The following is a 27,959-nucleotide window of genomic DNA, read 5'->3' as shown; positions in this document are numbered from 1 at the left end:
CCCCCCCACACAAACACTCTGCTCGTGACATCTCTACTGCAACATATTGACATTTTAATGCATTTCCAATACAGTTCTGTTCAGAAAGAGAACCAACCTCAGTGAAATGTTTTAATAATTTAGCCAATGATATGCTCATTTGCATTTTTTTCCCCCAGAGTTTTACATAACACAAGTACAAATTTCAGAATGGAGCTTCACTGAGCCTATTACTAAGTGACCTAATCAGCAATAAAATGAAACACACCTTAAAAAACAAGAGGCATAAAAACACGCCCACAAGGTACACAGCTGAAGAGAGACTGCAATTGGTACGATTTCCTCATAATGACATCATTACCCGACATTAAACACGATACACAAGTAGAACTTTCAAATTTCTTGAAACGCACGAACACATCCATAACGTATTTACTCATGTTAGATCATGAAACTGAATATGATCGTAACATAAATCATTAAAATGTAAGCAATTTCCTTTTAAAAAGGCCATTCTGTTTAATACATTCACCTGTTTCAGTGGTATACAAGAGTGGACAATAAGATTTTGTTGTGGTGGGTTTACCTTGCACATTAAACGTTTAAACACCCAATTAAAATTACACCATACAACCAACTCATTATGGGCACAAAATAGCTGTACCATTTAACTGAAGTTGTTGAACTTTTGTGACAGCACAGTGCAGTAATATAATGCAATGTACAACTAGGTTACGATGGGGTTACGTTACGATAAACCTATCGTAAGGTGAAAATGCATTTTAATACAGTACACCTAACCAAACAAACATCACAGCCTAGCCTTCCTTAAATACATGCTTAGAACACTCACATTAGCCCAGTGTTTCCAAACCCAGTCCTCGTTTTTGCTCCCTCCGATCTCCCAGCCAATCAGGAACACCGAATACCTGGTACAAGTGCGCTGGGAGCTGAGAGGAAGCAAAAACGTGGACTGTCTGGGGTTCCCCGTGGACTGGGTTGGGAAGGGCTGCATTAGCCTACAGTTGGGCAAAATCATTAAGTCAAAGCTGCATTTCATAATGAATTGTTGAATATCCCGTGTAATTTACTGAATAATGTACTGAAAGTGAAAAACATTCACCCATCGTAAAGTCGAAATATCGGAACACGGACCATCGTAACCCATGGAGCGTCCGTATTCATCATCTGGATAAGGCCTTTGTAAAAACAATACAAAAGTAATATACACTGTTCAGCTTCTTCCATAGTTTTGCAGGTACTAACAACGTAATGCAAAATGGTTTCAGGTGCTCTGAGTCCATGATTTGTGTCAGAAGGTACTGAAATATAACCTCAGAAGGGGTTTGAACAAGTTAGCTTGGAGTAAACCTGCTGTATTGGACATTAACCCTCAAAAAACAAGCAAAAAGACTGTAAAACTGGGAAATGTATTCTGTTTACACAACAAACGTGTTAATATCTGGGGACAAACTGACATATAAAAAGAACTTTGGTTAAAAAAATGTTTGGTACATTGGTAAAGTGCAGGGAACCAGTTCTACATTAAGATCACTCTCTTTGAAGATCTCAGAGTTCCTTAGCTTTGCCCCGATTGTGCTTGTATTTGTGGTAGACCACACCAAGCGTAGTGAAGAAGTTCCCCATGAACAAGACAAGGTAGGAGGCTCCACACATGGCCACCTGGGAAGAGTATTCAAAAAACACGTCACCATTACATAGTACTGATAAATCTTCATATTGATATGGTACATATCTGCACTTTGTACTTATTTAAAATTTTGATAAAGACAACAATTCATTATGAAAATTGTTTCTATCAAACATTTTAGCAATAAGAGGCGTATCCATGTCTATGTGCTTGCTCTGTAGGTGCAACCAAATGCAATATGCATCATTAATAAAACGCTCTTAGAATTACATTGCATTAGCTTTTAGCCTAGCGTGTCCTTCATCCAGCGAAACACATATTAAGATAATACTCTTGTATTAAGCTGTATAGCTCATATATAGAAAACATTCCATATATCATTCCTTGATGTTAAACAACAAGCAAACAGTCAGCAGCAGCTTCATAAGTGGCTTAACACCAATTTGAGGTTTGGAATAATTTGACAAAAGATGCAACCAGGCACACAATGCAGCAAAGGTTTTGTGGTCACGCTGACCTGCCACTCTTTACACTCTGGGAGCTGGGCCATCCTGAAGAGAGTTAGGCCATTGTAGAGCTGCCAAAACTGGAACAAAAAACATTGAAAAAACATGAAAAAGGATGAAAAACATTTTTAGTAGGCAGCCGTGATACGTCTGTGGCTAAAGGAGCTCTTACTAATATGAAACAATGACCATGACTCAGCACTTACTAACATGCCTAGAAAATGTATTTCAGCACAGTTAACCGTGACTTGGCAAGATTTCCGATATGGGGCACATTTTCATTGCTGATTCAGAACTGAGTAAACGGTCAGACCTGACACAGCTCTGAGAACGAAACTGTCAGAAGAAACCATGTGATACTCACATGACCGAAGAAGAGGAAGGGCAGGAGGAAGGTCAGGCCTCGCCACATCCAGGACTGAAATCCCTCTGAGACAGAAACAAATAGCATGAAAAATAATCATAAATCCAGGATGACACAAGGAGCTGATATGTATTAAATACGGTATAAATCTTCTCAATATGTCCACCATGGTATTGCAAGCAGAGGTGGAAAGTTCCAGTCCAGGAAGTACAAATCCAGACCAAGATTTTGCTTCAACCAACCAGCTGCGCATGAACAGTTACATTCACAGAATACCCAACTGGTTGGTTGAAACAAAACCTTGGTCTGGATTTCTACTTTCTGGACCGGAACTTTCCATCTCTGATTACAAGTGAATGATTAAAAAGCAGTCAGAAATTCTAAGAATAATATCAATGTTTTAGCAACATATAAGACAGTGAATGGTTAAAGATACATGTTTAGCATGTGTAAAACAGTGAGCTGTTGCTTATGTACCACAAAAACCATTTATTCTGTCTCACCGACTGTAAGGTCCATGTTGTGTCTCTCCCCCAAAGCTCGCAGTCTATAGAGACACCCGCTCTGATAGTAGTACTGCAGGAACTGCACAAAGCCTGTTTTCACAAAGAGGAGAGGCGCTGGCGTAAACGCTTACAAAAGCAACACCTGAACGCAGGTGTATTCTGGTTGTCCAATGCAGATAAAATATTGTTTGAAGCTGGAAACCACGCATCATACATTCAACTCGGCAGATTCTGGGGACACAAAACCGAGATTAACTAACAAGCAGAACTAAACACACAACAGCAGCAAGAGCTGGTGAGAGGTGGTGAGCTGAATTCACGAGGCTGGGAAATATCCTGCATGTGTTGTTTGTAATTTCAACCACTGTCATCATCATCACAGTTTTAGGCATCTCTATTTCAGGATCTGTGATTGGCTGCCCAGAGTGACCATGTGTCCTCTACAGGGACGGAGACGGTTGAAGTGGGCGTGTCGAAAGGTGGCGTATGCAAATAGGGCAGGTGTGCCAAAAGGTTATTTCTATTTGCTGAAAATGCTGTCAATAAACATTATTTTAGAAAAAGACCAGACATTCAGCTCATGAAATATCTATGATTAACAGATATCTATAATTAAAAGCCTGTTTCATATTTGATGTTTCATGTTTCATACACTTCCAGAGAGTGCAAAGGAAAATGTGTGCGTGGTTCCACCTACTTTGCCACACTCTATTCAGGCCAACACGTCCACAAACCTTTCGAAACACTCTCCATTCAACACGCCCAGTACGCCAACCTGCAGTGACCTATACCAGCTGAAGTGCGCTACTCCAGTCAAACGGCACCACGAAGGATGGCTAAGGTCCCCATTTTACCGCTAACCAGTAACCAAAACGTTCTGAAAGTCTAGGTGAAGCTATGTTACGTGAGCAGCCACATAACCAGCAACAGCTGCTTCTCTTACATTGGTGCAGGCAAATTTAACTGCGGGCTGCAGGGCAAAAACATTCAAGTAACCCAAGCCGGATTCCAGATTCCGGCCTGCGATTAATGTACACTTACTTTGGTACAGAGAGTAGGTGAGGAATTGGTTCCTGAACATCTGGTAGAGCCTGCCATCCGGCCTGTGGGGTTTTGGAAAAGAAAAAGAGGTGAAGACACATACCAGAAATACAGTTAAACACTCAATACCAACACCCAACAGAGAACGCGGTTTGCTTGGGAAGACGCCAGCGGTCTAAAGCGTTTTAAGCATCTATAAGTCAGTTGGGGAGGCCAATTTATAATCAAAATACTAAGCAAAGAGTGAAGTGGTGGTAGAGGGCAAATTGATAGGATGGTTTAAGCTACTGCTGGTATCTGGGCATGAAAGGGGTGGCAAATATTATACTGATCACTTGGAACGGTGCGCAGGAAGGGCGTTGATGTTTCGGGGGAGGGGCGAGGTTGGGGAGCAAGTCCCACAACTCACCTGTAACTAATTTCCTGTACAGAGAGTATAAAGCTACTTGATGTAGGTGTTAGAATGAAAGGGACAACGATCCAGTTCCCTCGTGTTTATGCTTTGCTCAGAGAGCGAAATGGTGGCTTTGTTATTGGCCTACTCGTCTGTCCCTCCTCCCCCAAGAGTACTAAGAAAATCGCCGCATTCTGTCCTCCAATAACAGGGTGTTATGGATCTATTCAGTGGCCATATAAAAGTTCAAGGAATGAAATCCACCCACAACTAAAAACACTGCTGTTAAACATGTTTGTTGAAATGTAGGAAGGTCGCACACATTGTCTACAGGCAGTATTAAACGAGTAGCTGGTAACACAGATTTTCTTTCGAAATAAAAATTGGGTGACGCAAAACATCCGTTTCCAGAAAATGTTTAAAGCTATTTATCTACTGAGAAAAAAAAACAGTATACATTAATAGTATGGAGCAGATTTTGTGCCACATTGAAATGCGAACACAACTTTGACATGTGGGGCGAAGCAAATCGACGCGGCGTATTGTCTGACAGCGCACAGCACGCAGAAGCCGTGCCACGTGGAAATGCAATGCACAAGAGGGGCTGCTTTTCCGTGAGTGTTGTATGCAGAATGTGACACAATGAAAAGCAGAACCATCATTCCATTGATCTGCATCTTGTTCAATTACCATCCAGAAAAAAACAATTAGAAGGGTGTACATTACACACAATTTAATTAAACAATGAAATTATGCCACATCACACCGAAATGGCGGGACCACTCGTCGTGAGGTGCACTCACCAAGTCAGCATGACGCCCGAGAGGAAGGTCGACACGTAGTGGTGAAACACCCACCAGCCCTTGATTCTAGAATGACAGGGCAAACGAAAAAACTACATTAGTGACGAGACAGTGGCTTAGTTACAAAAGTGTTAGTGATTTGCAACATTTATGACACACCAAAGCAGATTTGCTCATAATATATTATAACTGGTGCAGCTGCATATACTTAAAAAAGGCTTATATAGCGACAAATAAAATGGATTCGTTTGTGGTATTTTGTTCTATAAGTCTTTTTTAACTGAACTTTTACAGTATCCATCCATTTCTGTATCCACTGCTCCTATGCAGGCTGACAGGGGTCCGGACTTCATCCCAGAAGTTATGGGCACGAGGCAGAGAACAACCCAGGAGGCGGTGCCAACTCACAGGGCACACTGTCTCACACACACACACACACACACACACACACACACACACACAAACTCCAATTAGCCTCAGCATGTTTTTGGACTGTGGGGGGAAACCGGAGTACCCAGAGGAAACCCCACGACGACATGGGGAGATCATGCAAACTCCACACACATGTGACCCAGGCGGAGACTCAAACCCGAGTCCCAGAGGTGTGAGGCAGCAGTGCTAACCACCGCACCACCCTCTTTTACAACATACGAAGAACATTTCTGTGATGTATAAACAGACAATTATCAATTAATGTCAGGAATGACGTTAAGACATCTTGGCCTGGACAGCTGAATCTCTCACATTCAAATTATTCTTACAGTCAGCAACACCCACCCCCACAAAAAATTACAGTGTAATGCAACTTACACCAGAGCCCAAATCCTCACAGAGACTAAAGTAAACATATACTTGACATGATTTTTAACTTTATAATATTGTTCGTTTGTTCTTCTACGGTTTCCCCCGGGTACTCTGGTTTCCCCCCCACAGTCCAAAAACATGCTGAGGCAAATTGGAGTTACTAAAAAATTGCCCGTAGGTGTGCATGTGTGAGTGAATGGTGTGTGAGTGTGCCCTGCGATGGGCTGGCCCCCCATCCTGGGTTGTTCCCTGCCTCGTGCCCATTGCTTCCGGGATAGACTCCGGACCCCCCGCAACCCAGTAGGATAAGCGGTTTGGAAAATGGATGGATGAATGTTCTTCTACCAGAATAAATTCCTGCTCCAGCATGACCGGCGCCGACGACCGTGGGCTAACCTGGAGCCGTTGCTGATAAGGATGCTCTCTCGGATGGTCAGGGTGCAGTAATACCACACCAGCAGGAAGTTAAAAAGTGCATCCACCACCCTGCAGGCAAATACAAAGGCCAGTCACATATCTGCAAAGGCTAATGTCCTCTCATGTTGAAAATACTCGCGTTTAATTAAAGGCAACATGCTTATCACAGTATACAGCACCAAGGTCCCAAACAGAAAGGTGGACTCCAGTTCTCACTACTTCATTCTTTCAGCACTTCAGTACCATATCACTCGTCCGATTGCTAGATGACGAGACGCAGATTTCTCTACTGCTAGAAATGTAACTTTATGACAAGCTGATATTTAGTACCAGTGCCTGTAAGCTAACCAGTCAAAGAAAATGCTGAAAGAATTTAATCTGGGTAGTAAGCGTGTATTCTCATTTAAACATTGGAATATATGCAAATGAACAATAAAAACTAACAAGAATTTCTTCACTGATGGCTATATGAACACACCGCTTCAGTTCCCAAGGATCTCCTTGGGGGCATCCCAGCCTTTGTTAAATTTCAACGCCAGCTCAATTAACTAACTTAATTCGCTGACGTACTGATTAACCAGAGATGGTATGCTGGTAGTCAATAAAAGTCAAGAAAAACCACGGATATATTGAATGGTTACTGCAAATATTAGGTAACTATAGGAGAGGTTTTGAAATAGTTAAGCTAACACACATTGAGAGACATATCACAGTTTAATGCCAATATGATGACCATATTAACATCATTGCCTAAGACCTTTGCACAGTACTGTACTTCAGAGGTGGATTTTACCATGGCCCTTAAGTTTGCAGGTATCACATATTATTCTGGGAGATTCCCTGTAAACTTTCCCCATGGCTGGGCCAGTAGTCGGGACACACGTACAGTCACATACTACTGGCAACAGTGCATATAAACATCTAATGCGACATAATGTGATGTGCCTGTAGAAGTACAGTGCTCAGCATAAATGAGTACACCCCCTTTGAAAAGTACGAATGTAATCAGTAGCTCAATGAACAAAAGAATAACTTCCAAAATTTTCACAAGGCTGAGTTTTATTGAACACTTGTTTAACTCCATAACATGAAATTAAGGTTAATAATATAACTTAGATCACAAAATCTTCAGTTTTACTCAAATTGGTTGAAGCAAAAATGAATACACCCCGCAACAAAAAGTACTACATCTAGTATTTTGTATGACCGCCGTGATTAAGGACAGCACCAAGTCTTCTAGGCATGGAATGAACAAGTTGGCGACATATTGCAACATCTATCTTTTTCCATCCTTCAAGAATAACCTGTTTCAGAGCCTGGATGCTGGATGGAGAGTGATGCTCAACTTGTCGCTTCAGAATTCCCCACAGGTGTTCGATTGGGTTCAGATCAGGAGACATACTTGGCCATTCAATCACCTTCACCCTGTTCTTCTTCAGAAATGCAACAGTAGCTTTAGATGTGTGTTTTGGATCATTGTCGTGTTGGAAAAGTGCACGACGACCAAGTGCATGGAGAGATGGCAGCATCTTCTCCTTCAGTATAGAGCAGTACATTGTTGAGTTCATGATACCATCAATGAAATGCAGCTCCCCAACACCAGCAGCACTCATGCAGGCCCACATAAGGACACTGCCACCACCATGCTTCACTGTAGGCACCATGCATTTTTCTTTGAAATCCTCACCTTTACGACGCCATACAGTTTTGAAACAAGTAGTTCCAAAAACAGGGATTTTTGTCTCATCACTCCAGAGTATAGAGTCCCAGTAGTCTTCATCTTTTTCCGCATGGGCTCTAGCAAATTCTAGGCGTGCTTTTTTGTGCATGGGCTTTAGGAGAGGCTTCCTTCGTGGACGATACCCATGCATGCCATTCCTCTGCAGTGTGCGCCGTATGGTGTCACGGGAAACGGTCACTCCAGTTTGGCTTTCTACTACTTTAGCTAACTGCAGTGAACTTGCATGGCGATTTTCTTCAACCCTTCTCATCAGCAGACGCTCCTCTCGAGATGTTAACTTCCGTGGACGGCCTGGACGTCGCTGTAAGATCGTTGCACTTCCATCTTTCTTAAATTTTGGGATCACTTTTGCTACAGTATTTTGACTGATAGGTAAAGCTTTGCTGATCTTCTTGTAGCCCTCACCTTTTTTGTGTAAAGAAATGATTGCCTTTCTCAGATTTTGTGACATTTCTCTTCCATGTGGAGCCATTGCTGACAGCATGAAATGGGAAGGGCTTTTCTTTGTTAAGTAATGCCCTTTTATAGTCACCTGTCTGCTGGACACCTCTTAAATGAATCATTAGACTCACCTGTGGTTGAACGCCTGTTAATTAGAATTTTGTAGTCTTAAGTGTGGCTTTTCTCCTAAGACTATAATTGGGGTGTACTCATTTTTGCAACATGGGCTTGAGTGAATTTGTTAGGAAAATCACTTTTTTGTGTGTGCAAATCAACAAATCTTGTTTGCAATCAATGGCCCACATTTGTGAGAGTATTTTGTAATATAGTATCTCATAGAAAATGTTGATTCTGAAAGGAAACTAAAGGTTTTCTGACAAATGTAGTGGGGTGTACTCATTTATGCTGAGCACTGTATATGCAGTACTGTGCAGTATAACTGACATATGTCTAGGGGAGCACATCTGCACTGTCCAACAGACCTCCCTTGTCTGTCTACACCAATACAATAAACAAGTGGTCCAACATTTCTCAAATGCATATCAATTAATTCATTGTCATTTAAGAATATAGCTGTCTGTTTTGCAATTACCTCTTCAATGCAGTCTGCAGGTGGTTAAGAATCATCCGATTCACCATACATAAAGTTAACACTGTACTGCAGTGTTGCTCAAGTAAGAAAGTAACAATCAAAAAAAAAATCTACTGAACAGGCATGTAGGCTTTAATTTGTATCAATGCTGTGATGATAAAATGTCAAAAAGATGGAACCTCTTTAATACTGAACAGAATGAATAATGAACGGAAATCACAAAAGCACAGGGAACATAATGAGATGTAATTTAGCCTCTGACTCTGGGGTGAATTCCCAGTACAGGCATGTCCTTTATGCTACTCAGTTATGGGCCCATTCATTACAAGCACCTCAACTGGATAACCGTTTGGAAGGTAGGCAGATCTGTTCCAATTGACATGAGGCTGATATATGCTGAATAGACGTTCTATCGATGTTTATTACACGCACCTGGCAGACTGTATTAAACGATTACGAGACGAGCTGGTGAGACGAGCAGAAACACGCACCTGGCAGACGGTATTAAACGATTACGAGATGAGCTGGTGAGACCAGCAGAAACACGCACCTGGCAGACGGTATTAAACGATTACGAGACAGGCTGGTGAGACCAGCAGAAACACGCACCTGGCAGACTGTATTAAACGATTACGAGATGAGCTGGTGAGACCAGCAGAAACACGCACCTGTAAGTAACGACGAAGCGGCACGTGAAGGAGAATAGCAGAAGTAGCACGGTGAGGCACAGCTTAAACTTCTCGTATTCGTCTTTGTAGGCAAATCTGTGAAGTAACAGGAACGCAAGTCATAATAGTCTGAACGGGCACCTGGTAAATGTAAAAACAACAACTGGCACAACTGGAAAGTACAGGCTGATGAGATGAGACTGGAGGGTGTGAAACATGCATTAAGCACTGTGTTGTAGTGTATATGTGTGAGGAACTGGGATCCTGTTCAGGATGGCCCTCTGGCCCATGCAACACTCCCCATGACCCTGTCGGGGGTAAGCAGTTGGAAAATTCATAGACAATGGCTTTGGCAGACAAAGTGGTGGTGTGATGCCATCTAGTGGCCAAACTGATAGCTGCTCCATCCAATCAAAAATACTCTTCTGTTACATTTGGGTAGCGGGGGAATCATCCATCCATCCATCCATCCATACATACTCAAACAATTAATCCTGGTCATGGTCAAATTTTACATTCACTATCAAAGCCTTTGGAAAAACATCTGAGTGTACAATAAAACTGGACTAATCAATAACAAAGTATTTTCTTTCACATAAATAAATAAAAAAAAAACCTGCAGAGCAATACTCACTTGGCCTGCTTGTTGAGCAGAGTTATATTTACGTTACCCAGAACAAGACTGAGATACAACCTAAAAAAAAAAAGTGAAGAGAATTTGGATTGCGAGTTAGAACAGGCGAGAAGGTTCAATCACAACAGCAGAGTGACAGCTGGCAGCCCCGGAGAGGACTGGTCAAGACAAGACAATGTTGTTCAACATTTATTTTGTTTTCACCTGATAAAGTTAAAAACAAAGAGCATGGCGGGCAGCTGCTTACCCATTCTTTTTTGGGAGAAAGGCCTCCATTTCAAAGAAGACGTTTGGTCTTTCTCTGATGTGGTCCTGGATATCTTCTATTGCACTTAGTTCTTCGGGACTTAAAGTCTCTCTGCATCTGATAATGAGTAGACAAATATTTATAAAAAATTTATGACACAAACAGAGCAGGAAAAACAAAATCACACCTAGTGGAACCACCAGCCAGTTCCCATCACTGCACTGACAGGCAGCTACTCCGCATGGACATGGCTAAAGGTCAGCCGGCGACGGCTGAGGCGCGATGCCCAAGTACGCACTGCTCCAGCGACGCAGACAGATCCTTCAGCTTCTTCTTCTGCCTGGTGATGCAAGCCGAGCAGCTGTCCTGCAGCTTGGAAACCTCCTCCAGCTTCTGTCGGTACAGGCGGTGAGTCTCCTGCAGAGGCGACCGACAGACAGCTTCTCCGTCAGTCGCTTTCCATCCAACGGCACCAGTTACAGAAAAAGATGAGCTCATATTTCTGATCTTGACAATCAACTTTTTAAAAAAAAAAATTGACAGTGTAAGTTAATTACGTGCTACAGTCTGCCTGACACGGTCCTGTGGCAGCATTGCTGTCATGGCACCTGCTTATCTAACTGAATCAATGCACACAAACAAACACAGGGAATGCAGGCCTTCCGTACAATAGTCCGCCAGCATATATGACTGATGCCCTCTTGCACTCACTATTGCACTCCAGACTAAAAACTTATTACTAGTGATTGACAAAATGACTGCGATGGGCTGGTCCCCCATCCTGGGTAGTTCCCTGCCTCGTGCCCATTGCTTCCGGGATAGGCTCCGGACCCCCCCCGACCCAGTAGGATAAGCGGTTTGGAAAATGGATGGATGGGTGGACAAAATGACACTTTATGAACTATCACTACCTCTTTTTTTATATTGGGCCCCACAAAAGCATATTGAATTGGGCCCCCAACCCAGATTAATTATATTCCATCGCCCCTCTTTATGGTGAGCCGGCTTTATTCTGTCCTACCATAACTACGGCTGCCGTTTCATGCTGCCGTATTGTGTTTGGCTTTGCCTTTGTTGGTGATATATGATCCACTATGCAATCTGCCTCTCCACTCAGCCAGATGTCCCATATTGGTGGCAGACATTCACAGAGTTCATGCCATGGATGTAGCAGACCTCAGGCAGAGCTCGTGGCGACTAGAGATTTAATGACCGGTCTATAAATGGCTGGAGGAAGAGCTGACCCACAAACAGCATGATGAGCCACAGATGGCATCACAGAAAATAGAACTAAACATAAACAGACATTACTCTCTGGTTTATTCATTGTCAGCATTTCCGGTGGAGGTTGGGCAGCCAGTTGACCTTTGACCCCCAGAGGTTCTCTCCCCTATATAAAACTATGGGGTTTTGTGTCCGCAACTGCACCATCTCCTGACTCTTATTCACTAGTAATTTATGGTGCTCTTGGTATGTGAGTAAGTATCACTGTTTTACGATTACCACACTATATAAAAATGATTCCTCCAAAACAGCACAAATAAAGCCAACAAGAATTACTCAATCTAAGGTTCATGTGTGCAATTCACACTGAGGTTTACCCTGCTGCACATGACACATTTCCCATAATAAGCCAGCAAATGCGTTTAACTGTAGATTCCGCGCCAATAACTTACCAGCATGGTGTTTCATTTCCATTCAGAATTTCTCTATTTCTTCTCTATATACAGGTGAGTCTTTCCAACCCCTCATTTAATACGTGTGAATGAAAGATCTGCTGCAGATAAGCTGGCGAACAAATCCAAGTGACATGGGGATGAAAAGGAGGAAGGGAAATTTGTAATAACTTGTGTTACAACACGCTGGGTTGAAATGAAATGAAAGCGGAGGGGAAGCGGAAAAGAAAAACAGGACTGATATAGAGCTTGGAGGAGGACAATGATGCCTGGCTGACGACGAATGGGAGGTCAGGGCCTGGTGAGATAATACACCACGGGTAAGTGGCTACAGGCGAACGGTGCTTGGCATCTAACCCTAACCATCCCAGAAGATGCACGTCTTCCCTGTCTAACAGAAAACAAGGCTTCCATCTAAGGGGAGAACAGACGCTATAGTTTGCAGAGACAACGTCCTTATCCTATAGAAAAGGGTTTCATACACTTCTCATTTAAGTACCCGTCTCCCAGAATGAGTCGCAGGCAGCTACTCAGAAGTCGTAAACACCTAGGCAGTGGTTCTCAAATTCTGCCCTACTTGTTTGCCAGATGTCATTACCCTACACACTGCTGATTGATTGAACACGCCAGATCCAGGTAATCAGAAGCTGAAAGACAGCTGGGACTTGTGTGTGGGGCAGGGATAGCAGGAAAACAAGCAAGGCAGTGGGTCCCGAGGACCAAGTTTGAGAACCACTTCTTTATGGGCACTTTACTAATTTACAAAAAGAAAGAACCGACTATTTTTGAGAAACCCCAACATCAACTTGAGAAACAGTATGATACACACACACACACACACACACACACACACACACACACACACACACACACACACACACACTATACATACATACGCACACAAGATCCTAGTCCTCTCCAAAACTCCCAGTACAGCTGACCAGTTCTTATGGCAAATTATAGGATGGCTCTGCCAAAGAGGACACACCCCAGGTGACCTAAGGAGCTGAGAATGAGCAGCTTTAGCTGGTTCTGGATGTAAAAATAACAATATTACGATATTAAACACTCACTGGCCACTTTTTTAGGTACAGCTCTTCACCTGCTCATTGAAGCAAATATCTAAAATCAGCTAATTATATGTCAGCAGCACAATGTATAAAATCAGAGACACAGGTCAAGAGCTTCAGGTGTTGTTCATGTTCAACACCAGAATGGAGAAGAAAGGCGATTTAAGTGACTTTCAATGTGGCAGGGTTGTTGGTGCCAGACACGTTAGTATGACTATTTCAGAAACTGCTCATCTACCTAGATTTTCATGTACAACCATCTCTAGGATGTACACAGAATGGGCCGAAAAAGAAATAGATGCAGTGAGCTGCAGTTCTCTGGGAGAAAATGCCTTGTTGATGGCAGAGGTCAGAAGTGAATGGCAAGACTGATTCAAGCTGATATAAAGGCAACAGTAACTCAAATAAACAGAGGTTGCAATCTCAGGTCCAGAAAGTAAAAATCCAGACCGTGATTTACTTTCAACCAACCAGTTGAGCATAAAGAGTCATGGTCACAGAGTGCTCATCTGGTTAGTTCAAACAAAATCTTGGCCTGGATTTGCACTTTCTGGACCTGAATTTCCACCTCTGCAAATAACTGCTCGTTGTAACCAAGGTATGCAGAAGAGCATCTCTGAATGCACAACACGTAGAACCGTGAAGCAGATGGCCTACAGCAGCAGGAGACCACACCGGGTGCCACTCCTGTCAGCCACGAACAGGAGACGGAGGCTACAGTGGGCACGGGTTCACCAGAAGGGGACAATGGAAGATTGAAAATTCATTGTCTGGTCAGAGGAGTCTCGATTTCCACTGCAACCTACAGATGGTAACGTCAGAATTTGGTGTAAATAACATAAAAGCATGGATCCATCCTACCTTGTGTCAACAATTCAGGTTGCTGGTGGTGTAATGGTGTGGGGAATATTGTCTTGACACACTTAGTACCAATTAACCATCGTTTAAATGCCACAGCCTACCTGAGTACCCTTGCTGACCATGTGTATGACCACAGTATACCCAGTTTCTAATCGCTACTTCCAGCAAGATAACACATCATGTCACAAGCTGATATCATCTTCGACTGTTTTTTTTTTTTTAAATATGAGGAGGTCACTGTAGTCAAATGGCCTCCAGTCACCAGATCTCAGTCCAATAGATCAGCTGTGGGATGGGATGGAACAGAAGATTCACATCATGAAGGTTCAGCTGACAAATTTGCAGCAACCGCGTGATGCTGTCAACATGGACCAAAGTCTCTGAGGGATGTTTGAAGTACTACGCTGAATCGCAGCCATGAAGAATTAAGGCAGTTCTGAAGGCAAAAGAGGGTCCCGCCCGATACCAGCAAGGTTGACCTAATAAAGTAGCCAATAAATGTAAATTCTTTTCAGACCGAGAGAGAAAACAAGAAATATCAAAAGGGAAGCAATGTGAACAGTGGGACAACATGCCACTCCTGGACTGAGCTTCAAGGACAAGTTTTATTATCGGACTAAGTTGGAAAATACAGTAAAATTCTTGCGCCATGGCTGGGTGAGTGTGTGCATAAGGAGGGAGAGAAAACAGCGGCGAAAAGATGCAAAGAAAGAACAGGAAGACACCGTAATAAAGAACTTCAGAAAGTAAGTTTATGGAGAGCAATTTATGACTATATACTGGTAAGATGAGCAGGGAGGTTTTACAATCTACTTTAAAACTGAAAGGCTCATATGCTTGGCTAAACAGTTCAGTTCTAAACATTGACTGGTTCGTTTCCTTGATTCACTCATCCAGCTGTTAACATTAACAGTGACACGTGTATGATTGTAGGAGACTGAACAATCAGCACACAGCAATAACTCTGTGCTTACGCGAAATCCAGGTATTTTTAACTGAAATGTTACTTTGCAAATCCTGTCTGAAAGTGTCCTCCCTGACATGGATTATCTGGTCCCCCTGATATTGGTCAGCGTGTATTTATATGTAGATCTAGCCCCAATACATTTCCTTGTTGAGTAACCTCTCACTGTCCAAGAGTATGATTGCAGGGCCGATTACCAAAATTTTATTAACTTTCACACCATTAGGTTGCGAAAAAATGCAGCGAAAGTTCAGGAGTCAAGTCGCAGTCTCGCATAAGTAATAATCACGTCGAGTAAATGTTAATTTAAAAAAGCGCGATCACTAGAATTTCTGTCACGCCATCCCAGGTATACAGCTTTGGCTGCTTTTAAAGTAGTGAAATACTGAATGTTCTGAGACTGCTGCACGTATTTTAGTAAACTGGTTTTAAGGCTCGGGTATAACTAAGCCAGTCCATAAATAATAGCCAAAACAAAAAAATGAGGGTATATTAATCCGGAAATCCAATTACGTCTTTACCTTAAATAAGATTACGTTTTTAAATAATACATAATTCTTTTAAAATTACTTAAATGATAAAATAATTCATTATAAAATTATATTCGTTTTAGCTAGACAGATGTATAAAAATTGGGTGTATTTAAAGATCACGTTTATTTGTACCGACTACGTTTAAAGACGCGTTCAGTTCAAAGCCAGAGAATATTCAGTGTAATATAACTACTTTTATATATAAAATTATACCAGGCAACAGGTAAATAAATATGCTATTCGCTATAAACGTCCCAGGAATGTTACAGGAATAGAAATGTAGTTCGTTCTAACAGCAACGAATTGAAGAACAGGCATTGTGACATGTCAGAAACGCAACACCACTAGCTACATCTCGAAAATAAAGCAAGCGAGTTTATAATAGCCATGGATCTTTTAAAACTGGTTATTTACTATCCATCCTTCTAGGCGCATATCTTGGTCACGTTGGCGGGCATGGGGGCCTGCAGCCTACACTAGGCGGCACGGGGCACAGGGCTGACGTGCACCCAGAATGAGGGATATAGGTGCTACCAACGGCGAAATATAAATTCATATATTCCGCCCTAAAGTTCGTCTTAAAGACGGATATTTTACAGTTAGCATTTAGCGCAAATTTAAAATCGAACAGAAAAAACATACATCTTACATATTACCATTCATGCATAACTGATAATTAAACAACTGAATGAATTATTAAACATGAATTATAGCCGCTCGTTATCTATCCAGCAAGAGAGCATTTGGGGGAATCGCACAAGAGGGATTAGCTAAGCACGAATCCAGCTCCACCAGCCATTTTCTTACAAAAGCCAATCGACAAAGCTCACCTGGACCTGTTGATAGTCTTTCTCCAAAGCCTCCCATTCCTGCAAGCATTCCTTTATAGTGGTGGGACTGTATAACATCTTCAATACAGCGAGAATTCAATGCAGCCGCAAGACGACTCCCGGCAAGATCCGGACAATGGGGGAAGCGAGTCATCGCCACACCCCTTTCAGAGCTGACAGCCAATGACGCGGTAAAGTTCATGTTCGCCCCGCCCTCGCCCCCTGATGACCAATAGGCGTTTCCTACGGCTCTAACTGCCGGACACGCCTCGTGTCTTCTTGGGCTTCGCGTGCCAAGCTGGAGTCGCTCTTGCGACTGCTCCACACATACCGTGAGGTTGGCGGGCCACTGACATGCAATGATGAAACGGTTAAGGTTCCTTTTTATGAGGCATATGGCGTGTTTCTAATTAACATAAGTCTTCCTGCAGTGCCCATCTGTTCATCTCGGAAGACTTGAACTCGCCGTAATGTAGTTAACAGTGCGTCATGTTGCACTGTAACTGTGGTGATCTCGATATATTCATTCACCCACTGTTGTGTCAACACCAGAAAACTGAACATAATTCTTCATTGTATATTATAGCATATTGTAAAGCATTTCTTCTAGAAATCAGCCATCAATAACATTTCCTTGTCTTTGTAAATGTACCTGCTGTATTTTTGCTGTAAAATACATTTATTGTAAGTATCTAGTAATAAAAGGACAACTCACTAATAATTCTACATCACAATCCCCCAGCTGGTTATGCAGTAATACAAAAATAAATAATAGGTCTAATTTATTATTACATTTGACATTTTAGTCACCAAATGGTCTTATCAGCTTATCCAAAACTGAAACGAGAAAGGGACCATGGATTATTTCCAATTTGCCATTCAATATATTTACATTTATATAGAAGACATATTTTTATGAACTCTTAGAACACCTTCACAATGACATTAGATTTTTCTAATAAACCAGTTACCAATAGTGTTATTATTCAATCATTTAATTAACTTAACTATGATTTGTTGACATGCAGTCCTATTTAATATTAAGAATTACTTCTTCAAGTAGCCAGTATCGTACCACACTCAGCATCTCGATGTTGAGTTTCTTGCGAGCTTCACCTGCTGTACATATTAAAATCTTGATATATTAACAAGAGGTGTGTGTACCCGTTACCCGTTTGGGACCAGGCAGTCAAATCACGAGGACACAGAGGAGTTACTAAAGAAACAGAGTTTTATTACTCAAAATAATATGGGTAAATGTCAAATATCAAATCATAACGAAAAACTAGTTCCGAAAAAAAGAAGGGCAAACTTAATATACACTAATAAACAAAGAAACAACTCAAACAAAATGAACCCCCGACTGCCCATCCCCCCAAATACAGCCATGAGGGGACACACAGAGACCCGGCCAATCCATTTACACACAAAAGGGGGGATACACACATAAACATGACTATTAACATTAACCCACAAAAGGACTAATTACAATAAAGTCTCCCTCGCTTGGCAACCACTTGGGCTCTTCCAATCAGCAGAAGTCTCAGGTGCTCTCTTACCCTGGACTGTCAGCCACACCCTCGTTTGCTGCAGGACAGGACCTCCCCAACCACTAGGGGGTGTTCCACAAAGCAGGATTTCTCAGTTAGCTGGGTCAACTTAAGATAGAAGTCATGATTGTGCAATAAGATTTTAGGTAAGGAACATTCCAATTTGATAGTCATGACTTCTAGCTTAAGTTAACCCAGCTAACTGAGAAATCCTGCTTTGTGGAATAGCCCTCAGGTAACTTAGCAGAAAACAAGAATTAATCACAGCAGAAAATATGCTCATACACCAGACAATACAACAATAACTTAAATAATCTCTTAAAATCAAACCGTACAATGATTACTTATTTAAATGTAACTGAAAATAAAATAATACAATTATCTAATGAAATAAGAGAGGGTGTATTAACATTTGTGGCCTCAGCTTATTATCTAAATAAACTATAATTTCATTTGAAAATAATAATAAAATCTCACTAGCCTTCAGTGAAGTACTTAGTACACTATGGTGACTGTTGCGCCTAACCCTGATGATAGATTCTCAGTAGTTTGGCTCTGCGATGCTGGTTTTCCTCACTCCAAGTGTGCAGAGCTCCCAGTCAGACAGCTGCTGCACAAACCCCCGGTTTGGTCTCATGTTGGTTTTGCATCTTAGCACAAGTGCCCAGGCCTCCTGCAAAAGCCAGCAAAATGAGGCTTTCAAACTCCTCTATGGATTTTAAAAGCCTTGCTTCTCATCTCTGTAGCTGAAAGCCCTCCGTATGTCAAACTGCAAACTGCTCAGCTGTTGATCTGATGTGACAGACGGCAGCATCCCTCACCTTCAGGGTAAATTTCATCTGGTGCAGAAGGAAGGCCATCGTTACAGCACTGCAGCGGCTTACACCGCGACTCGAAAATATCAACACTGATGAGCCAGCATTGATGTAGGAGCCTAAGATACAGATCAAAGAGGGGAGATGCAGGGACTCACAGAATACATACTTGTAGTGAAAGAAAAAAAATAAAATCTGTTTTTAGAGGTGGAAATTTCATGTCCAGAAAGTACGAATCCAGACCATGATTTTGTTTCAACCAGCCAGTTAAGTATAAAGAGTTACAGTCACAGACCGAGGTGGAAATTTCATGTCCAGAAAGTACGAATCCAGACCATGATTTTGTTTCAACCAACCAGCTGAGTACTCTGTGACTGTGACTCTTTATACTCAACTGGTTGGTTGAAACAAAATCTTGGTCTGGATTTGTACTCTCTGGGCCTTTACTTTCCACCTCTGTGTGTTTTAGAAATTTGATCATGTTACAAAAACGGCAAACTCTAAATAAAAGATTGTTAATAAAAATAATAGATAAATAATAAGACAGGTGGGTAAGAAAAATGAACTGATAAATAATGTAAAATGATAAAACTCTTAAATAAGCCATTGCAAACAAACAAGGAAATTAAACTCACCAATAAATATACACACCCTCTCGAAAGAGCCAATGAGATTGGCTTCTGCAGAATCTGCCACAGGAATGTGTAGCACTCTGCAGTGGCATGTTTCAAATCTAACTTTGAAAAGGGTGGATAAATTGAATGAGTGTATCACGTGCAGGACATAAATCTCTGCCTGAGAATTCAAGGGAAAATAATGACGAGAGTCTTTACGTACATTTCGCTCATCTCTTCTGAGACGTTGACAATGGCACTCAGTTTGAGATCTTTATGGATTTGCAGACTGGTAGCCTGCCTGTAATCTCCCATGTACAGCTGGCCTGGGAGAATTTCCACAGGGTACGGCATAAGGCTCTCTAGTTCCTGCAACGCCCAACCTGAAGGCATCAGTGTCCTGGTTCACGCAGCAGCCACATGATGGTTTAAAATATTTGCTTACACAAGGGGATTACCAGTATAGTGTATAAGATCTTCTGTGTTCTCATGAAAGGGTAAAGTGCCGAAAACAACTCATACCCCCCCTTCAGAATCCAGACCGGACAGAAGCACGATTTTGCCAGAACTTCAGCACAGTCCATAGCTGGACCTAAATCAGGTGACAATAATCAGCATCACAAATCGAGACACTGTTGTGGCTCTAAATAACAGAATCTATCAAACTAACAGAAAACCCCCAGCATTAGCCAGCACTATATCAAATACATATAGTAGAGACCTTTCATCCACTGATATAGTATTACTTTTCAGTCAACCATTGTAATGTAATTCAACCACCGTTTGCATATTGATCTGTCCAAAAAGCTGAGTAATACGGCTTTATGGTTACACTGTATTATACCGTGCAAGTGCATTCCATTGTGTAACACACAAATCCTTTTCAAGCAGCCTATGGCATATTTAAATGCATCTATCAATCTATCCTTCCATCTTCCACTGGGTCACTGGGACTTACTATACAACTCTTTCTAAAGATATTCAGCACTTCTAGCATAATTGTTATTTAATTTCCATGAGCTAATTTATAAAGATGCTGAAGTGACTCCTGGTGGAGATTTCTATCCTTAAAAGTCTGCTGGGGTATAGCTAAGAAGCAACTTCAAATAATAATCATAAGAATTCAAAAACATAGGTGAAGGTCAAGGCACATTCTACTTACCTGAACCGAGCAAAAAACTAGTGCTACTGTCATAGACAACACAATATCTCATACACTCAATCTCCACATCAGCAGGAATTAAAAACTTGCCCTCGGTGTCCTGAAGGGGGGGAAGCATATTTCAGTTTTCATGATTTCTGCAATCAGTTGAGCTATTGAGTAACGTTCTCTTTTTTTTTCTCTTGGTATTGCAGTTTTAAACTTTCAACACAGTTTATAATAGTACAGAGATTTTAGGTTATCGCAGACTTCACAAAATACCAGTTTTGCCTTTCTGGCAGTGATGATATGGCTTTCATTGTATTCCTCTTTTGAACGAGCATCTGGAACAAATAAGAGATCCAAATTTAGCATTTAATTTGTCCCCTTTAAACACCGTGGGTTGGTACAACTGCAAAATGAGCAGTCTGATCAGTTCAAAGACACATTTTTTTCTTCAAAGCAATGCATCCTTCTTCGCAATAGTGTGTATTTTATGAAAAAAGGACTGGCATAGCCTATGTAGTCCACTACAACAACTTAGCAATTAGACGTATGAAATGTATCTACCTTACCATTACGAAAGCTTGCAGAACATGTCTCTTACCTATTAAGCAAAGATAGTTGGGCTCGGCAAGTCTAGACACAGGGCAATATTGATTCAGTATATTGTAAACTTCGGTTGAATCGCAAAGAATTATTTGAGCCATTGCAAATCACCTGAAAAACAGACATGACACAAACCAGGAAAAGACCTTACTCATATTTTTAATTACTAGATTATTCCAAAGGCCCATCTAATGATCTAGAATATTAATGAACCATCGAACCGTCTTATAGATACGGAGCAGCTAACTGAAAATCGGAAATACTGCAATAATGATATACATTTCTTAACAGGAAACTCTTATTTTTACAGTTGACTCAGCGTAACTTGAAAACTTTTTTGTTTGTACCTGCATGCATATTTCCCCATCCATATTAATAGCCCTATGTATTATGGATGTTCTGTTGTAACGAAGGCATCACATTGCTAATATTTAACATCAATATTTAAGTAAAATTACTTATTTTACTTTTAAAGACGAAAGTCTTACCGACTAAAATGAACATAACCTGAAAATACTGTTCATAGACGATTATAGAGTTAGCAGGAAGATTCCGAATTTGTTAGGAGCTCGACGCCTAGGCAACAAAATATAGGTAGTTGATTGGCTAGATATTCTGCTTAGGTGATTGGCTAAGTAAGTTTTGTTTTCCGGGCCCACTTTTGTAGGAGCCAAACAGCGTCAGACTTTGGGCAGTGGGGCGTACCCATGCTTTCTGATTGGCCACAACAGATTCCTTTCAATTTTAAAAAGTTCAGCGGCTTGCCGTATGTGGTTCAGGTATGTTATCTTCAATATCGTATTATTTTAAAGGTAGTTTTGTTTGCAAAATTTGTCAAGTTATGCATTTGAATCATGCGAATACACATTCTCTTTTTTCGTTTTAGTTGCTTTGGTTGTAGATGCGCAGAGCAAATGTAGCTAGCTGGCTAAAGTGCTTTGCCTGTCTTGCAAGATAAGTTATTTTTCATTTACTTACTTTTGCACATTTTATTCAATCACGCAAAATACTAAGCACCGTGAGATAGCGTGCACACCTTTGTACAGTTACGGCTGTCGTGGCGAATTTTTAAATAGCATTTTAAGAATCCAGTGTTATTTTTTGTGGATATCTCTTCAGAGGTAACTAATTCGTTCACTATCTGATTTTAATGTGTAATCTTTTGTTTATGTCATTATCTAGAGCGTAGCATTCTATTATAAATGTAACTCTTAAAACTCCAATTTAATTTAGGGGACAAGCTAAGTCATCTTTCTTTTTAAGGGCAAGGTTCAGTAATTGACAGATGCAGGTATCTGTATGGTGAGATTTGTAGCTAACGGCGACTGTTGCTTATGAAAGAAACGAATTGGTTCCTTCCTACGGAAGTTGGTTAGTACAAAATCGGTTGAGCCCTGAGAAGTGAACCAACCAGCCAGGACATAACTGGGACCTTAGATGCTGGGCTGGAAATTAATTTGACCCATTCTGAGGCGTGTAATTTAGACTACGGGCGAGTTCAGCAACTGAACAATAACCGCTGGCTAGATGTCGGGTTGCATTTTTATTGAATGTAGTATCTGAAGTTGCACCCCTGCGTTCATGGATCTTTGGTTTACTTTCTGGTGTTATAAAACTGTTGGAAATGTCTTGCATTCTTTGCTTTTTATATATTTACCATGTAATTTTGGTGTTCGCATTTCCGGTATTTTATATTATTTAGAATTGTTTATGTGTTATATGTGGACTTGCAATTTCATGGTGAATTGATATCAATTATTTGAAATCAGTATTATGTGTGTGTACATGTATTTTATGATATAAAATCATTGTAACTGCTTCAAATAGGCGTAAGGTTTTTCAGTGTCACTTTTTAAAGATGAATGAGCATTATGTTCACTACTGGAAACTGACATCATTTGATGTGAGATCCGAGCGTTGGATTTTTAGAAAAATAATTTTTATTGAAGTGGCGACAGGCAAGTCTGTGCGCTGACCCTCTCACTCTGCAGGGGCTGAAGGGCACAATGAGGCAGCTGAGGAAGCGGAGGCCCACAAGCAGGCGCTGGGCTCTGAGAACCAGCCACAAAACGAGGCCGCGACTCACCGGTGCAGCAATAGCCCATCAGTAAGAACGCGGGTCCTTCCCGACAAACCTTAATGTCACACGTTATGCCGCGATTCTGTTTTGAATTGAGCGGTAATTAAGATTAAAACAAACTTCATTGATCTAAGGGGAAAATGCTGGTGCATATAACAGCAAGAACGTAGTGCACAGACAGACATGCATGTAGTGCCAAACGGACAGGATGCAAAGACACGTAGTGCAAACAAGGCAGATGTAGTGCAAACAGATTCAAAAAAGTATACAATGCACAAAATACCATGGGGGGGAGAGACACAGAATGTTGATATCCTGCAGAAATAAATATTTATAGATGATAAAGATAAATTAGCGAAGTTATGTGCAGGTAATGTACAGATAATTTTCAGAACAAAATTGGGAATCTGTGACATCGGAAAATGTTTAACTGCCTGAAATCATCAGTCACTGGGGACTGTGTTCCGTTTCTGACAGCATTGTCTGTTTCTTTAGCTCCAGTGCTTCTGCCCTTTCTCCAGCTGAGCCGGACGTCTCGGTAGATGTCGCGGCAAATGCGAGGAGGCCCTGGCTTCCGCGACTGGGCGTTGACCTGCTGCTAAAGCTCGTGGGCAGAATTTGCAGAGGCTGGAGGTTCAGCATTGTACAGGTGTCTGTTTGGAAATGGTTTATAAAATTGTTATAGAGATTCCAGTAAAGGAGGTAAACATCAAGTCGCTGGTCGTCACGACCACCATCTTTTGACCAGCAGCCCTCCCCTCTGCTCCCCTCGCCGATGTAGGTGTGTGCCGGCGTGCTGAACAAGCTGCTGTCCTGGCGGGACCAAACGCGGCAGTTGGAGACGCTCCGCGGGCAGGTGGAGGAGCTGCAGAAAGAGATGGTTTTCCTGCGTGACGCCGTACAGGTTGGCTGAGGCTGCGAGCAGAGGGACGCTTCTAGGCTGTGCTGAGGGATTTGATCTGATGTCGATGTGCAGTCCGGCGTTCCTGCTTGTGGTCACGTGTCGAGTTGCTCTGTTTCTCTCTTAGCCAATCAGAGGGGCTGATCCAGCCTGCTGCTGTTCCAGGGCGGGGTCCGCTGTGGATTCTGTTCCCGCTCCCATTCCGCTTGCCCCGCCCCCTCCTCCTCCTCCTCCACCACCTCCTCTGCCTCCTCTCCCTCTACTACCTCCACCTGATGCGGCCCCTCGGAGACCTGTCATCGTTGTCACAAAGAAAGCATCATCTGCATCCTTTCCGGTAATGGATATGATTTGATACTGAGCAGATGCTGGTCACTGCTTTAGGTTTCCTTTACAGTGTCACAAATTTAGCAGAGTGCGAAGAGGCATGCCACAAAAATGTAGCACTACATTTGCCTCTAAGTCATGTACTTTTTATATATCTTACATTTTGAACCAATGAGTGCTTATGCTGCATCTCAGAAAAGCATAATGTCATAAACTCTATCTGCACATCTATACATTTCATCCCAAAGAGCAGCTGAACATGCCAGATCGTGGTTAGATTGTCTACAAGTTCAGCCTCTTTTTCATTCTTCAGAAGGAGAATGTGCGTCTGTCCACAGTGACTTTGAGGGACCTTCAGAGCGTGAAGCTCCGGAAAGTGACCAATGCCACCGTTGCAGCCGCCAGAGTGAGTGCGCTGGCCGGAGCGGCTGCATCGCGCGCATGTTTCACGAGAAATCTGCTGACTTGGGGGCAAACCTGCGCTACTCTGCATTAGGGGTTGCCAACCTTTTGATAAGTGTGTAGTTGGGGATTTAATACGAAAATATGATCAACGTTATGGCTTGTTTGCTAGCTTTCTGGCTTGCTATTGGTAGCTCCACGTGTGGTAAACCTGAGAGGCGGAGGGGAGGCATAACTGATGTACAGCAGCTGCTCCTTGTTGTCAATTCAGAAGACCTAGTTGGTCTTTCTCAATTAGCCGGGTTAACTTAAGCTAGGGGTCTTGGGTGTTCAATACGAATGCTCCTTACCTCAACTAATCATAACTTAAGTGAACACGGCTAACTAAAGGTCGACTCTCCACCTGTCGCAGGTGTCCTCGGACATGAGCCGGGCCCCTCTGATCACTGTGGCCGACCTGCAAAAAGTGCACCTCCGACGCCCCCACTGCGACTTGGCACTCAAGCCGCGCCTGGGCGTGGGCATGTAAGTGCAGTTGTGGGCTAAGACCTGCAGTTCGCCATCATTCTGCGACATGCCACCTTGTTTGAAAACACTGCACTTGTTAATCAGGTTTTATCGTGAATGGCTCTTTGAAGATGTAGCAGAATTTAAGTTCACTGCCAGTGTTCTTCAACGTAGCTGTTGCAGTACGTTTCTGCTGCAAGTGTTTGCCAGTGCAGAGGGGTACATGTAAGAAGGCCACTTGTATCTGATCCCATGTCCATCCAAAGCAAAAATCTTAATGCAGCTAGATGTATAATACTGACCATGTGGAATTTAGCTTACCTCAATATGTCACCCATTTACCATCAGGAATGCTGTCTGTTTGAAATATCCTGCTAGAAGAAATCTTTGTTTAAACAGCCAAAATGATTTGTTTGTTTGTTTTTGTGTTTAAGAGATGTGGGTTATTTAAATTTTTTTTTTATTTTCCTAAGAAGCCATTTTGGTTTAGTTGCCACATTCCTAAAGGCCAAGACTATAAGTCCTCTGTGGGCTTCAAAGGTGCCTTTTGAATTGCGAATTATGCACTACAAGTAATATATAGACTAGAAAAGATGCAACTCTTTGGTTTATCTGATTTTGTTGTTTTTTTTATTACTACATAGATTGCCTAATAAAAGTCCGGGGAATTTGCGCAAGCAGCTGAAAAAAGTTCAGATCAACAGGTAAACTTTCAGGAAACTTTTAGTTGGACTTATGTTCGTGTTTGATGTTCAGTCTTATTATCAACTCCATCCAATCAGTAGTAAAGCGCAAACTTTAGTTTTGTCTGGCAAAGCTTCTTTAAAATGATGATTAGTGTGTAAACGAAATGTCACATTCTGGAAATGTCCGTCCCTGCATTTGTACTTCGCTGTTGCAGGAGCCCAGGGGGAACGCCGCTGACCGACAAAGAGAACCAGGAGTGTGGCACCGGTTTGACCCCCATCATGACCCAGGCTCTGCGACGCAAGTTTCAGGTACAGAAGCCCATGGACACACAGGGGCCCCTCTGGAGCCTGCATCACAAAGCTGCATGTTTTGGGTTCACAAGATAACATGTCATATTTAAGGTAGTCTGTGCTAAATGTAAGGGAACAAATAATATCCATTTAAACTGGGCTCCCTTAAATCCAACAAGTTAAGCAGATAAGCAACAAATGTCATTTGGTGATGCAAGCCCCTGATATTTATTAGGACGCTACTTAACGTCAACTTTTCATTTTTGCATTTTCCTCAGATTGCAATACCCAGAAGCCCTTCTCCAAAACTCAAGAAGAGCTTTGATGAACAAAACTGAGATCTGATGTTTCATATTCTCACTCTTGGTTTATTTCGTAACAAGTTTTAAAATTAATCAGAGTGTCTATAAAAACAAGCTTGCTGCTACCTGCAATGACGACTTTACAATGGCTTTAGCAGCAGACAGAATTTCCACGACCACATTCACAACTTGGTTCTTTCATCTTTCTACTGTAATTCACTATAATTTGTTCTGTTTTGTTAGTAATATTCTCATTATTGCTTCCTGTTAAATGTGACCATGTGACCTACCGCAGAGCCACCAGTGAAGAGCATGTCATGTCAGCCTCTTACTGTTTACTTCAGCTCTGTGTGGAAAAGGACTCCGCTTACACTCCCTAAACAGCCAAGCGTAAGATTCGGATGGACGCTGAATTCTCACTGTATTCATGTTTCAGCAGAAGGGCACAGGGACGATCGGCCGGATGAGAGCAGGGCTAGTTGCAGGATGCTAGCTAAAGTTTGGCGATTAGCCAAACTGAAACCCTTCAGAAGTGAGCTCAGTGAAATGTTGTGCACATGGTTATTTTTCCTTTATTTTAATGGCAATTTAATATTGCAGGTCACTTGTGCACTAGCCTTTGACAGCTGCTTTTCACACATCATAAATGGCAGTCACAATTGGCAACAATTACGCTGGCTACTTTGTCAAGAATGCATGTTAGCCTTTTAACAAAAATGTATGAAAATACTTGAATTTGCATTACTTGTGCACATTTAACCAAAGTTTTGCCAATTTGTAAAATGTTTACATGTTTAATGTGCTTATTTCACGTGTTTTTAAAAATGTGTAATTATTTTGTAAAATTGAATGCGTATTTGTGTACTCTTAAAAATGTACACCTTTACTTTCTATTCTGAAAACTTTGTATTATGGTTTTTAACTAGTATTCCTTCCATCAAAATGTTTGCAAACAACCAATTTGTACTAATTTCCCTTGTAATCAAATTATAAATAATCTGACTCAATT

General features: G+C 41.7%; 3 protein-coding genes across 9 annotated transcripts; 1 reads left to right on the top strand and 2 right to left on the bottom strand.

Moving 5' to 3' along the window:
* Nucleotides 1-34: 34 nt before the first annotated feature.
* On the bottom strand, nt 35-16,866 carry tmem120aa (transmembrane protein 120Aa). 3 transcript variants are annotated; one of them, XM_048982950.1, is made up of 12 exons: nt 16,723-16,866; nt 11,087-11,205; nt 10,789-10,905; nt 10,542-10,601; nt 9,908-10,003; nt 6,445-6,534; nt 5,245-5,310; nt 4,048-4,109; nt 3,004-3,096; nt 2,501-2,565; nt 2,148-2,216; nt 35-1,662 (listed from the first exon to the last, which is right to left on the bottom strand). In XM_048982950.1, exons 1-12 carry the CDS (start codon nt 16,798-16,800, stop codon nt 1,549-1,551), a joined length of 1,029 nt encoding a protein of 342 aa, XP_048838907.1. In that variant the 5' UTR covers nt 16,801-16,866; the 3' UTR covers nt 35-1,548. The 3 variants fall into 3 exon arrangements, with proteins under 3 accessions (XP_048838907.1, XP_048838910.1, XP_048838909.1); XM_048982953.1 differs by lacking the exon at nt 16,723-16,866 and having other exon boundaries at nt 10,976-11,111; XM_048982952.1 differs by lacking the exon at nt 16,723-16,866 and having other exon boundaries at nt 11,015-11,107.
* Nucleotides 15,021-27,957, top strand: prr11 (proline rich 11). Of its 4 annotated transcripts, XM_048982948.1 has the most exons (11): nt 22,209-22,230; nt 22,338-22,572; nt 23,443-23,558; nt 24,027-24,180; nt 24,313-24,435; nt 24,560-24,769; nt 25,073-25,165; nt 25,574-25,686; nt 26,313-26,372; nt 26,570-26,666; nt 26,927-27,957. In XM_048982948.1, exons 3-11 carry the CDS (start codon nt 23,458-23,460, stop codon nt 26,984-26,986), a joined length of 1,011 nt encoding a protein of 336 aa, XP_048838905.1. In that variant the 5' UTR covers nt 22,209-22,230; nt 22,338-22,572; nt 23,443-23,457; the 3' UTR covers nt 26,987-27,957. The 4 variants fall into 4 exon arrangements, with proteins under 4 accessions (XP_048838906.1, XP_048838903.1, XP_048838905.1 ...); XM_048982949.1 differs by lacking the exons at nt 22,209-22,230; nt 22,338-22,572 and adding an exon at nt 15,021-15,141; XM_048982946.1 differs by lacking the exon at nt 22,338-22,572 and having other exon boundaries at nt 22,155-22,230.
* styxl1 (serine/threonine/tyrosine interacting-like 1) lies at nt 17,936-22,073 on the bottom strand. Of its 2 annotated transcripts, XM_048982955.1 has the most exons (9): nt 21,940-22,073; nt 21,450-21,562; nt 21,125-21,186; nt 20,864-20,963; nt 20,160-20,293; nt 19,925-20,070; nt 19,723-19,820; nt 19,094-19,206; nt 17,936-18,945 (listed from the first exon to the last, which is right to left on the bottom strand). In XM_048982955.1, exons 2-9 carry the CDS (start codon nt 21,550-21,552, stop codon nt 18,814-18,816), a joined length of 888 nt encoding a protein of 295 aa, XP_048838912.1. In that variant the 5' UTR covers nt 21,553-21,562; nt 21,940-22,073; the 3' UTR covers nt 17,936-18,813. The 2 variants fall into 2 exon arrangements, with proteins under 2 accessions (XP_048838912.1, XP_048838913.1); XM_048982956.1 differs by lacking the exon at nt 19,723-19,820.
* Nucleotides 27,958-27,959: the final 2 nt, after the last annotated feature.

This window comes from Brienomyrus brachyistius, chromosome 18 (assembly GCF_023856365.1).
Source record: "Brienomyrus brachyistius isolate T26 chromosome 18, BBRACH_0.4, whole genome shotgun sequence".
NCBI classification, from domain to species: domain Eukaryota; kingdom Metazoa; phylum Chordata; class Actinopteri; order Osteoglossiformes; family Mormyridae; genus Brienomyrus; species Brienomyrus brachyistius.
This window is presented reverse-complemented; position numbering and strand designations above follow the sequence as displayed.

Bases quoted from the DNA above. Each gene is read 5' to 3' on its own strand.
- tmem120aa (XM_048982950.1), bottom strand. From the start codon at position 16,800: ATGTTATACAGTCCCACCACTATAAAGGAATGCTTGCAGGAATGGGAG. The intron at 10,906-11,086 runs GTGCGTACTTGG...ACTCATTATCAG, and splicing joins CTGTCTGCGTCGCTGGAGCA to ATGCAGAGAGACTTTAAGTC. The intron at 10,602-10,788 runs GTAAGCAGCTGC...TTTTTTTTTTAG, and splicing joins TTTCTCCCAAAAAAGAATGG to GTTGTATCTCAGTCTTGTTC.
- styxl1 (XM_048982955.1), bottom strand. From the start codon at position 21,552: ATGGCTCAAATAATTCTTTGCGATTCAACCGAAGTTTACAATATACTG. The intron at 20,071-20,159 runs GTAATCCCCTTG...TGGGCGTTGCAG, and splicing joins AGATCTTATACACTATACTG to GAACTAGAGAGCCTTATGCC. The intron at 19,821-19,924 runs GTACGTAAAGAC...TTTCAAAGTTAG, and splicing joins TCAGAAGAGATGAGCGAAAT to ATTTGAAACATGCCACTGCA.
- prr11 (XM_048982946.1), top strand. From the start codon at position 22,159: ATGCTTTCTGATTGGCCACAACAGATTCCTTTCAATTTTAAAAAGTTC. The intron at 26,373-26,569 runs GTAAACTTTCAG...TCGCTGTTGCAG, and splicing joins AAAAAAGTTCAGATCAACAG to GAGCCCAGGGGGAACGCCGC. The intron at 26,667-26,926 runs GTACAGAAGCCC...CATTTTCCTCAG, and splicing joins CTCTGCGACGCAAGTTTCAG to ATTGCAATACCCAGAAGCCC.